This window comes from Peromyscus maniculatus, chromosome 8 (assembly GCF_049852395.1).
Source record: "Peromyscus maniculatus bairdii isolate BWxNUB_F1_BW_parent chromosome 8, HU_Pman_BW_mat_3.1, whole genome shotgun sequence".
NCBI classification, from domain to species: Eukaryota; Metazoa; Chordata; class Mammalia; order Rodentia; family Cricetidae; genus Peromyscus; species Peromyscus maniculatus.
In genome coordinates this window covers 11,106,057-11,118,366 of record NC_134859.1, presented here as the reverse complement: position 1 = coordinate 11,118,366, position 12,310 = coordinate 11,106,057, and the positions used below count along the sequence as shown (strand labels likewise).

General features: G+C 45.9%; 1 protein-coding gene across 2 annotated transcripts in view; it reads right to left on the bottom strand.

Moving 5' to 3' along the window:
• Adcy9 (adenylate cyclase 9) overlaps positions 1–12,310 on the bottom strand; it is a 133,327-nt gene that overhangs the window by 27,012 nt on the left and 94,005 nt on the right. The window contains exons 4-5 of one of the 2 annotated variants that reach the window (XM_006984700.4): positions 4,548–4,652; positions 3,313–3,530 (exon numbers count right to left, since the gene is read on the bottom strand). In XM_006984700.4, coding sequence (XP_006984762.2) covers positions 3,313–3,530; positions 4,548–4,652 — 323 coding nt within the window. Of the gene's footprint in view, positions 1–3,312; positions 3,531–4,490; positions 4,653–12,310 lie in introns of both variants that reach the window. The other variant, XM_006984699.4, reaches the window with a different exon arrangement.

Below are 12,310 nucleotides of genomic sequence, written 5' to 3'. Positions count from 1 at the left end.
AATACAAATAAATGTTTAAAAATTTAAGTTAGCCCCCAGTTAGAAAATACAGTCTGGGAAGACTACAGATAATGAGGTTATAAATCCCAGAAAGAAAGAGACAGGAAAGAGGACGACCAGGTCCTGTACATAAATTGTCCTCACATCTAATTCTGACTCTCAAAACTGCGGGTAACTGAACATGAGTGGCGGACTCTAAGGAGCCCAGTTAAGACCATCTGAATTCAGATAAGTGAACTGTTCACTGAGACAAAAACTTAGTATTCTTCAAAGAGATACAATGAAATTCAGGTTTTCTAAGTGTCACAATGTTGATACAATCCAATGTTGCTAGGCTTACAAAGAATTGGAAAACATAACCACACACAAAAGAAATGCAATCCTTATAGATGAACTCAAGACTACTGAGAGTCGGGGTAAGAGGGCAGGGACTGTTAATCCATGCAGCTAGAACACATGTGACAGTGAGGGCATGAACAATGAGAGGACAGTAATAGAGTGTAATTACTAACCGGCACATACTGCACTATTTCTTCATGGAAAGTGAAGTGATTTAACACTAATTCCAAAGCAACAAACACGGCCTAAGGATGGAGTCCTAGTTTAGATTCAGCTGTCAACCTGAGAGAATCCAGAGTTATCTGGGGGACTCTTCCTGAGGGATTTACCAGATCAGACTGGCAAAAGGCCTGTGGTCTTTAAGGCTGACTGATGTGGGAGGGCCCGGGCCACTGTGGGCAGTGCCATCCCTGGGCAGGTGGTCCTGGACTGTATAAAAAAGAGATAGCTAAATATGAGCCTGGGAGTGAGCCAGTGAGCAATGTTCATCTATGGTTTCTGTTCCAGATTCCTGCTTTGAGTTCCTCCCATGACTTCCCTTAATGATGGATTGTGACCTGGAAGTACAGGGTGAATAAACCCTTTCCTCCCCAAGTTGCTTTTGGTCATGGTGTTTACCACCAGTGAGAATGGAAACCGGAACAGGTATAAATCTGTAACTCCTGGAGCTACAACTAAACTATGGTCTGGGTGTCTAGCTACCACTAAACTCCCAGAGCACCACTGGGGAGTCTAATGTTCTTTTCTCAATAAGGGATAGAACAACCAAAAACAAGTGAACAGATAATCAGAGCAGTACTGTCAACCATCTGGACCTAACTGATGCTTACAGATCAGAGCATTCTGCAAAATGCAAAATAGTTAAGAGTTGATCACACCCAGAATATATATTCTTTTCAAGTGCATATATCTTCACCATGGCAAGCCATATATGAGAACACAAAAACAAGCCTCAATTTATGTGAAAGGACTGAAATCACAAAGAGCATGTGCTCAGACCATAGCATTAAATCAAGTACTAGTAAAATATCCCAAAACCATTCATCATGAAAAGGAGCCAGGAAACCTTGGAGAAAAGGCTCATTCCTGAGCTAGGGCAGGGAAGGTATGAAGTGAGCTTGGACCATCCTGTTGTGTTAAAGAGACCACGTCGAATAAATGAGGGCCCATGTCAAAAGGACCCACTCACCAGTTTGAAGGGGGTCACTGGCTAGATTCAAGCTTTTGAGTGTGGTAAGCACAAAGCTGGGACAGAACAGGGGTGCATGAGTTCAAGTTAATGATGGCGGATAAAGTAGGAACAGGGAGGGGACCTCTTTACAGTGGCCCCTGAACACCAAGGGCAGCATGCTGCAGATGGAACTCACCACTTGAACAACCATAGCCAGGATGGCTTCAGGCAAGACTCATCAACAGATGTTAACTCCAAGGAAGTCTGACAAGAAGTAGGATAATTCTGAGATCTTCCCACGATTGCCTATTAGTCTTAATGAGAAAATAATAATAGTTTGGAGAAACTGGTGATGGCTCACCCAGTCCAGATGCCTATCACATGTTAAGGGCCAATGGGCGTCACACCCTCTGGACATGACATGGGGAGAAGGACGAGACCAACATCACTCCGTTAGGCCTGGCCAGGGGCGCAGAACGTTTCCAGCAGGCTGGTAGGGAAATTCACAAAATTCAACATCCAAGTCTTTCTGTAAAAGGGTCGGCCTGTAAGTTTTTCTTTTCTTTTCTTTTTTTTTTTTTTTTTTTTCTGAGACAGGGTTTCTCTGTGTAGCTTTGCGCCTTTCCTGGATCTTGCTCTGTAGACCAGGCTGGCCTCGAACTCACAAAGATCCACCTGCCTCTGCCTCCCGAGTGCTGGGATTAAAGGTGTGAGCCACCACTACCCGGCAGTTTTTCAAATGTTAACATCATGAAAGACTAAGAAAGACAGACAAGGGACTGCCTCAGATGCAAAAAGACTCTAGAGGATTGACCAGTAAAAGATGCAACATGTGAGCCTGGGTGAGATCCTGGGCTAGAGGGAGAAAGTGCCACCAAAGATGTGACAGATCATTTGACAATCTGCAATATTGTCAAATTTTGGCAATGGATTTAAGGCTAGAGAGAATATCCCTAAACTTCTTACATTTGATGTATGTAAAACAACATCCTTATTTTTAGGAATTGCCTTATGAAGAGGCAATGACCGAACTGTATCCAACAGACTTGTCAAATGGTTAAAACAAAAACATAAAAAGAGGAAAGGAAGGGAGAGGGAACAGTGGGAGGGAGAGAAAAGATGAATGATAAAATAAATACAGACGGTGTGGCGGCACACATGTCTGCCACAGCAGAAGGACTGATGCAAGGTCAAGGCCAACCAGGGCCACACAGTGAGACCAAAAGGTTGGGGGAGGGCAAATACAAACAAAGTATAATGACAAAAATATCACAAAACATATTTCTTTCTATGTCGCTCAAAACAATTAATTAAAAAACCAGGGGCGGTGAGACAGCTCGGCAGGTAAAGGGATCTATCTGCCACCAAGCCTGACAACCTGCATTTGGTCCTTGAACTGACCTCCAATGTGTATTATACTTGCATACAGGGGCTCACACTAAAGAAATAGAATAATAATAAAGAAGATAAAATGCTACAAGTTGGTGGATCAGGCAGGGTATATAGTGAATTTCAAGTTTCAAATTACCTCAGGATAAAAATAAAGTAATATAATGACAACAGAGGGCAAACACATGGATGAGGCAACTCAGAGAAAGGACACAACTCCACCAGACTGTCACCACTCACAACTCCACCAGACTGTCACCACTCACAACTCCACCAGAGTGTCACCATCCACAACTCCACCAGACTGCCACCATCCACAACTCCACCAGACTGTCACCATCCACAACTCCACCAGACTGTCACCATCCACAACTCCACCAGACTGCCACCATCACAGGCTGTGGGGGTCTTACCTGTCTTCTTTGATGACATCTACAAAGTGGGCATCAGTTTTCTCACGGATGTTCTTGAACCTCAGCGGGAGGAGGGCTGACTGGTCCAAGCTCACACCTGCCCACCGTCCCTTCTCCTGCAGGATCTCACACAGGGAGGTCTGGCTGTTGGTGAGCTTCTCCTCTGGAGGAGGGCTCAGGAGTCCGTTCTGGGTTTTGGAGTTGGGTCCTCCAGAAGCCTGCCTCGAGACAGAGGAAGGAGCGGGGAGAGTGAAGGAGTGGCCAGGAGCATACGCTGGTTCTTACCCAGCCCCCAGCATGCTGGAGCCTCCACACCCAGGACTGTGAATTTATTCCCACCCAACATTCCACTTCTCCCCTAACCCTGCTTCTCCTGAGGCCCTGCTTTGGGACAGGGCATGTCTGGGTGTTCGGCAGCCAGATAAAAGAGGTCTTAGAACATCCACGATGTGAAGACAAGTTTAATGGAGAAGAGGGCTATAGGGAAGGTCAATGGGTTCCCTGAGAAGGTTCAAGGAAGGTGCCAGGGAAGGAAATGCCCAGGCTTCTGGATGAAGGATGAACAGGACTTAGTTTGGGGAGCCTCTGGCTATGAGAAATGCTCCATCTGAGTCCCTTGCAGATACTGGCAGATGTAGAACGCAGAGGGGTCTCCCAAGGAGGCAGTTTCCAAAGCCTTCCTGAAGCTCTTTGTTCAGGCTTCACTCTGCCTTCCACTCCAGTCCTGCCCTGGTCTCAAAGCCTTGGCTCCAGGAGCCTCCAGGCTGTTAGCTCTGCCCCAGGAGCCTCTTCCTAGGGTGCATCTCTTTCCTGAGGAGGTGTTGTGTCCCCTCGGCACCTCTGCATTCTACTGAATAAAGCCCAGCCCACAGCCCTGTAACCCAAGCCTTTTGAACCGGCTGCCCCTAGGAATCTCATCCGGTTCTACTTTCCATGGGTTGGCTCTAACTGGCCAGCCTGTTTTGGTTGTTCTTTGATTGTTCTTCAGTGCTGGGGATCAAATCTAGGGCCTTGCGCATGCAAAACACATCCTCCACCCTCCCTACTGAGCTGTGCCCCCAGCCCCTCCATCATTTTATCTATCGGTCTAGTCAGACCCACACCTAGAAGGTGCGGAATGCTATTACCTAAGAGGAGCTATTCTCAGAACTAAGAAGTTGACGAGACAGGAATGTCACCTTAGGTGGATGCGCCAGGAGAGGCAGTGACAGGAACAACAGCCATGAGCTTGTTACCTTGGTGCCGGCCAGAGGCTCGTCTTGACAGCCATTTTGCACAGCTCCTCCTTCTGCACCAGCTTCAGATTTGGGAGCAAATGTGATTCCACATGAAGGGCAAGTCTGAGAGGAAACACAGGCCAGAAGAACAGATTTACAAAATATCTCCATGACACAGGGTTCAGACATTCCAGGGGTGTCATTACAGCCTGCACTCACACAGAATTGATGGAAGTGAGTGGGAGCTGACTGAGCCACACGGATTCAGGAAGACCTGAGAACAAACTGGCAGTATGAAAAGGAAAACAAAAACCTACACATGAACTCAGGGCCGCACAGCCAAAGGAAATGCAAAGACCCTATGACTTTGATGGATCATTCGTACAAGGGGACATCACTCAGCCATAACAAACCAAAGTCCTGACACCTGCTTTCACACACACAAACCCTTGACACACTATGCTTTTTTAACAATTTCACATGTGTATCTAGTATACCCTGATTACTCTCAGCCTCACTCTTTCTCATCTCCCTCCCCCTCGTTAGTTCCCCCTCCTCCTTCCTACAATCTCTCCCCCATGTTCCCGCCTTTTTGCTTTGGGTTGTGACCCACTGAGTTTATCTGGAACCATCTGTGTGACCACGGGTTTGGAACGGTGGGTTTATCAGTAGACAGACAATGACTCGCCCTCTTCCAGAATCTGTCAGTAAGCCAGTAAGATCAGCTGGGACAGAGGGACAGAGCCCTGTGAGCCCCGCCCCGTCCATTACCGACTGCTGACAAGGCCAACACTGTGCCTGTCCAGTGCCAGGAACTGAGCTGCAGAGTCCATGGCTGCAATAGCTGTGTCCTAGAAAAGGACATGTTGCAGCCCCCTCCTCATCTTTCAGCTCTCAGATTCCTTCTGCCTCATCTTCCATGATGTCCCCTGAGGTTTACGAAGGGTGTTAGAATGTCTTGTCCGGGCTGAGCACTCAACCGTCCTTCATTTGTTTCCCAAGTGGCCATGAGTAACGCATTTGCTGCCATTCCTGAGTCTGGCCCCAGGCTACCTCTGAAGCTTCTGAAGTGTGTTGTAGGACTCTATACCTGGGTGCCTTCCATCATGCTTATTGAAAAAAAAAAAAAAAAAAAAAGGCCAGGCATGGTGGTGAACACCTGTAATCCCAGAACGTGGGCGGCAGAGACAGGAGGACTGTCACAAATTCAAAGCCGGCCCAGTCTATACAATTACATAAAGCGTTTTAGGCCAGCTCACCAGCAAACAACAATACAGATCAGATGCTGGGGGTCAGGAGAGATACACTACGTGACTCCATCTGAGAAGTCATGAATGCCCAGGAAAGGTAGTTCTGGAGAAAGAAAGCCGACTGACAGTGTTAGGAGTGAAGGAAAAGCAGCGACTGCTAACAACTATTGGCTATGCTGAATGTTTGTGTGCGCCTCTCAGCATAATTCCTACAGTGATGGCAATAGGAGGCAGGGCCTGTGGTCGGCGATTAAGTAATGGGGCCCATGCTCCGCCTTCATCAAAAGAATCAATTAATTCCTGGTCATTCACTCCCGGTCTGTGAGAAGGGGCCATACATATATCTATGAACCAGGATCATGTCCTCACTGGACATCAAATGAATTGATTTCCAGAACAGTGAATGACAACTTTAAAAAAATTTTTATATTTATTTTTAATTATGCTTATATGTGTTTGTGTGTGGGTATGTGCACATGTGAGCAGGTGTTAGAGGAAGCCAGTTGTGATCTGCCCAACTTGGGATCTAGGAATTAAACCCAGGTCCTCTGTAAGAACTCCTTTAATCCCAGCACTTGGGAGGCAGAGGCAGGCGGATCTCTGTGAGTTCGAGGCCAGCCTGGTCTACAGAGTGAGTTCCAGGACAGGCACCAAAACCACATGGAGAAAGAACTTAACCACTGAGCCATCTCTCCAGCACACAGACAAATTCCTATTGTGCATGTCATCAGTGGATGGATTTTGTTACATCAGTTAACTGGAGTAAGACAGGCTTTTTTTTTTTTTAAAGGAGTAATGAAGATGTTCTGAAATAACATGGCGATGGCGATCCTACCTTGAAAATATCCTGTAAACTGAACTGTACGTGATTAAAAGGTTGGCTTTATGTTATATGAATCACATCTTAAAGTGATAACTAGTGAGCAAACTGACCACCAGCTCGTTCTTGAACAGTCACAAAGCTGTGGTTTACCAGCTCTCCGTGATGGGCAGATACAGCCTAAGTTTGGCTGAAAACTAGGGACATGTGTTTGCAGATCCAGAAACTCCAAGGAAAACAAAGGTAAGACTCAGTACAGGCAGGGGAGGAGGGGGAAGTCTGTCATTCCCATATCCAGGAGCTTCGGGCCTCAGCTCAATTACTCACTACCCTGATGACTCCTCACTAAAGACAAAGGTGAAACTTTTCTTGGAGAGACTTTTTTTTTTCTTTCAAGACAGGTTTCTCTGTGTGGCTTTGGCTGGCCTGGATCTCTCTCTGTAGCCCAGGCTGGCCTCGAACTCACAGAGATCCACCTACCTCTGCCTCCCAAGTGCAGGGATTAAAGATGTGCATCACCATCGCCCACCACTTTAAAGGATTAAATCTGTACAGCCTAGCACAGTTCCCAAAATTCACTATGTCCTGAAGAGTTACTACTATTGTTAACGTGACACAGCGGCCTAGGCACTGTCACTGGGACGGCAATGGCTCGTTGTCAATGAAGATGATTTCTTCTCAGTGAGAACTATTAAACACTGGGATCAATTATGAAGACTAGATATTACTGGGAAATTAAAAATACATAATACTTCATAGCCTAAGAGCAAGAGTATGACCCAAGTTCACATCCAAACTGAGGTCACTGATCACTGCTGTATGAAATAAAAGCATAAAGATCCTAAGGAGTTGCATAGCTTGGGAATCTGACATAATGGAGAATGAACATCCATATTCATCTGAAAGATGGAAGTACATGTGCCAAAAGCAGCTATGGTGCATTAATTAGCATATCTGAACAAATATACTAGCTCACAGGTAAAGTCACCTTATATTCTTAAAGGCGGGCACCACCACCGCCCGGCAATCCCTCGTCTTTGCTGGCTAGCTGATTTAGATGAATCCGGGAGCTCCAGGTTCAGTGAGACTGACTGTCACTAAGACGGGGAGTGACTGAAGGAGATACCTCTAGTCTACACACATGCTCACGCACACACGCACAAACACATTATCCAATATCCAGCACAAGTGACCCTCTGAGCCCTCAATGGAGGAATGAAGTAAAAGGGCCCAAGAGATACACCTAGTTCTGGACAGAGCTGTTCAGAAGCGTGGGAGACCCTGCATTGTACTAGTGCAGTGGTTGGCTTGCTCCTCCAGGGGGCGCACTGGACATTTCACTAACCCTAGTTGACTAAGGAAGGGAAGGCAACAGCTTAGTTAGTGGGGTCAGGTTGACCTTACGGTTTGAAGGGCATTACTTTGAGTCAAACCTCTAGGTTCAAAGATCTTGAAACAGAGGGTGAAACAGTAAACAGCTATTGTCTGACAACTTTCAAACATTAAGACTGGAGAAGAACCACACGGTTCCGTGGTTAAAGCCATTGACATCGCCACCACCCTGAAACAGTGGTCCTGGTTCTACCACCTAATAGGTGGAGGCCAAGCCTCCTTCACAAAATAGAGTTATGTCTACCTAAAATATATTACTATAAGGGCAAACAGAGGACGCACATATAAAGTATGTCAGAATATTTCAAGAGCAGCTTTCTTTTTTTTTTTTTTTTTTAAGACATGGTCTCAGGGCTGCAGAGATGGCTCAGTGGTTAAGAGCACTTGGTACTCAATCATGAAGATCAGAGTTCAGATCCCAACACTAATGTCAGGAGGCTCACAAACACCTGTAACTCCAGTCCCAAGGGATCTGACACCCTCTTCTGGCCTCCATACAAATGTGAGCATATACCAACATAGATACACAGACACAGACACAGACAGACAGATAGACAGACAGACACACACACACAATTAAAGTAAAATAAGTATTTTTTTTAATACATGGTCTCACTGTGTAGCTCTGGGTGTCCTTAAACTCATCACACAGTCAAGTTCAGGTTGTCTCTGAAGTTGTAATCATCCTGCTTCTACATCCTGAGTGTTGGGATTATAGACATGCTACCACACACAGCTTCAAAGCAGTTTCATTTTGTATGCCAGCTCTACCCCTGAGGTACTGACTTCACAAACCCTTCGTTAGAAGAGCTTTAAGAGCACATTTTGGCTATATGGAGGGAACTGATGGATTGGTGACGTCTGCTCTGGGGGACACCGTGGTAACGGGCAGCTGCCGTCTCAGGGACTTCTTAGCCGGGTGGTTCCAGAGGGACCCAGGCCTGCAGCAGGTCGTTTCAATGGACTCTGAAAACGGGGCTCTTTGACAGTCTTCTTCTGTCTCAGCCACTTTCCTTTGGGGAGATTTTCTTAATTAAAAGTTTTAGGACAAAAGCCAAGAGTGGTGGTGCACACCTTTAATCCCAGCACTCCGGAGGCAGAGGCAGGTGGATCTCTGTGAGTTTGAGGCCAGCCTGGTCTAGAGTGAGTTCCAGGACAGCCAGGACTATTAAACAGAGAAACCCTGTCCTGAAAAAAACAAAAACAAAAACAAAAAAAAAAGTTTAGAACAAATGAAAATTTAAAAATTTCAGAAAAACCCACCCTCCCTGGGAGAGATCTTCTCCTGTCTCAACACCCTGTTCAGTCTGGAGGCTCCTTTGTAGCCCAAGGCATCAACTACACAATGGAGTGTCTCCTTCCTTCTCTACACCCGCAGGAAGTTTCCTTTGACTGCTTCTCCACCTGATTTCAATCTGAATTGAATCATCTCATAACCCAGCTTTTGCTGAGCACTGACACACCTGTGGAACTTTCCCCACTCACCAAAATGTCAGTCTCTCCCCTGTAGCTGCTGGCATCTCCATCATTGCCAAGAACCCCCACCAACCCAGACAAGAGACTTTCCTACACACCTGGGGAGGCATGGCTCACTGTGGGTAAGGCTGGTGGGCATGTTAGAGAGTATTCACTGTCAAAATGACAACAGCTATGATTTAGAAGTGTTTGTGTGCTAAAGACACAGAGAGGCAGTCAGGTCTGCAGTCTTGCCATGGACGAGCTCAGGAAACCCTCTTGACCACACAGAACCTTCTGGTGCTGAGAAGTACCAAGAACACTTACTGCACAAGCATGAGTACTTCCACCCAGACCCAAGTATCTAGAGTGAAAAAGCTAAGAGTGAACAGAAGCCTGTAATCCTGGTGCCAGAGCAGAGACAGAGACTGGAGATTGCTGGGGACTACTGGACAGACAGCCTAGCCAAAAACAAACCTTGTGCACCAGGTACAACCGAGAGACCCTCAAGGTCTCAAGGGAATGAGATGGAAAGCGATAGAGCAGGACAACCAATATCCTGCCCTGGCTGTCACGCATGCACACACAAGAACACACATTTGTATACATATGTATACACATGTATACACCACACACACACACAAGCTCTCACACAAAGAAGCCTTCTGAAGACAGACAGTTTGTGGACATGGGGGTCTGACTCAAGAGTTCCTGGCCCCTGATCACCATGGGGTTTGACTCTGGCCGCCTTTCCTGTTACAAAGAGGGCCTGTGAATAATCCCAGGACTTTGACCTGCTGGCTCCCGATCGATCACCTGAAATGATCCACGCCGCTGTCACCGCTGTCTTGGTTCTCCTGAGCGGCTCTGCTGGTACACACACAATAAAGGGAATGCTACAATCCCTGAAGTAGCACACCTATGGCGAAGGAGTTTGCTGGCTGTTGCCTGGGTAACCTGAGAATCCTTGGAAACTCACCGAGAGCACACTTCACCTTTCCCCTCCCCCTGGTGGACATGAGCTTTGAAGGGAAAACCATGTTCCTCTAACACACATGGACATGTTTTCATTTGTTTCTGATATGTTTCAATGTATACACCCTAATTCTGGTCAGAACACATGACACAGAGTTATAACGTAGGGTTGCTGTTTTTTTGTTTGTTTTTGTTCCAGGCTATTGCCTATTGCAAGATAAATCATTTTGAAGTCAACACCTGTCCCTTTTCATAACTGCCACAGGAGGGAACAGGGAAGCCTCTTTGGGGGATAGAAACATCCATGAGTGTAGATGTAACCAACCCTCTTAATAAATAAGAAACACAGAACCAATGCAAAGAAGAAAGCCAAGAGATCAGAGCTAAGAGCCTTACCCTGCAGCTAGCCTCTTAAGCCGAGAGACCTCTCCGAAAGAGAGCTACTTAATGTGTGTTTGTCTTTATATAGTCTTTCTGTTCTGACTTCTCATTGGTTGTAAACCCAAACACATGACTGCCTCGTCACTGCCTGTCTGTAGAGACTTTCAGGTCTTTTATGGTATTGAGATTAAAGGTGTGCGCCACCACCGCCACACTCTTGCTATGGCTCTAATAGCTGTGACCCCAAGCAACTTTATTTAGAAACATACAAATAAAATCACATTTCAGTACAAATAAAATACCACATTACTGATCAGTTAGCAATGTGTCCTGGCACTAGAAGAAGCATCCTCACTTGACTGCCATGTTGGACATGGCTGGCTGGCAAGCATGACTCTGGACAACAAACATCACTGAGTTTTCCAAGCTCTTTGTATCTCAAGCTTTTCCTCCTCAGAAACACCCATGACACATGGACAACAAGTTCCATTTTACACAAGAGGAAGCCAAGGAGAGAAGAGAAGAGGCCCACCAACACAGAGTCAGTTAGAAAGCCACGGAGGAGCTATGAGCCCAAGCAAAACACGAAAAGAAAACCACCTGACCTAACCACCACACACCGGGTGCTCCGTGTTGGGAAGAAGACATCAGGCTAACTATGTCATCTATGGTGAGGACTTCGTCACTTAAAAAAAAATGGACTAGGTATGAGCAGGAGCACTTTCAAAGCCGATGATTTCTGCCGAGAAAATATTAAGAGGTAAACAGAAACGAATCCTTGGAGGAAAGCACAAAGCAGCGCTTGCCACAGAGAAGAAAGGCCCCACCAGCCTGAGAACAGGAAGCCGTACACGAACACTGGAGGCAAAACTGTGAACAAACAACTGGAAACTCACACACGAGAGCTCAAAGCCATCTTATATAAAATCAAAGAACACCGAATTACCGAACTTTTCATTTAGTTCCTCAGCCCTACAGGACTTTTGGACTTAAAAACTAAGGTTGGTTAAAAAAAAATCCAAGTGAAGGATAGATTAGCTTCAGCCGAGCCTGGAAGTCCAGGCTTATAATCCCAGAAGCACAAGCATAATTCTGGGCCAGCCTGGGCTGCATGAGACCCTATCTTAAAAAGAAAGAGAAAAAAAAAATCCATATAGATTAGTTTCAGTAGACTGTAAGAAAGAAGAGGGTTACTATGTTGTGGAAATAATATTTAGTATTTGGGGAAATTTCACTTACAAATGGCACTGCATGGCTGATAACTTCATTAAAGGATATTATGTATATCTTTCTACTTCAACTATTATACATGATTTCCTTATTCCATTTTTGTTTGTTTATGTTGTATGCATGTTGTGGCATGCATGTGGAAATCAGGGTAACTTGTGGGAGTCAGTTTTCTCTTTCCACCACGAGGGCCTGGGGACAGAACTTAGTTTGTCAGGTTTGGTGGCAGGCACCTTTACTTGGTGAGCCAGCTCATGGGCTTCAAATTTTCTTTAAAAAAT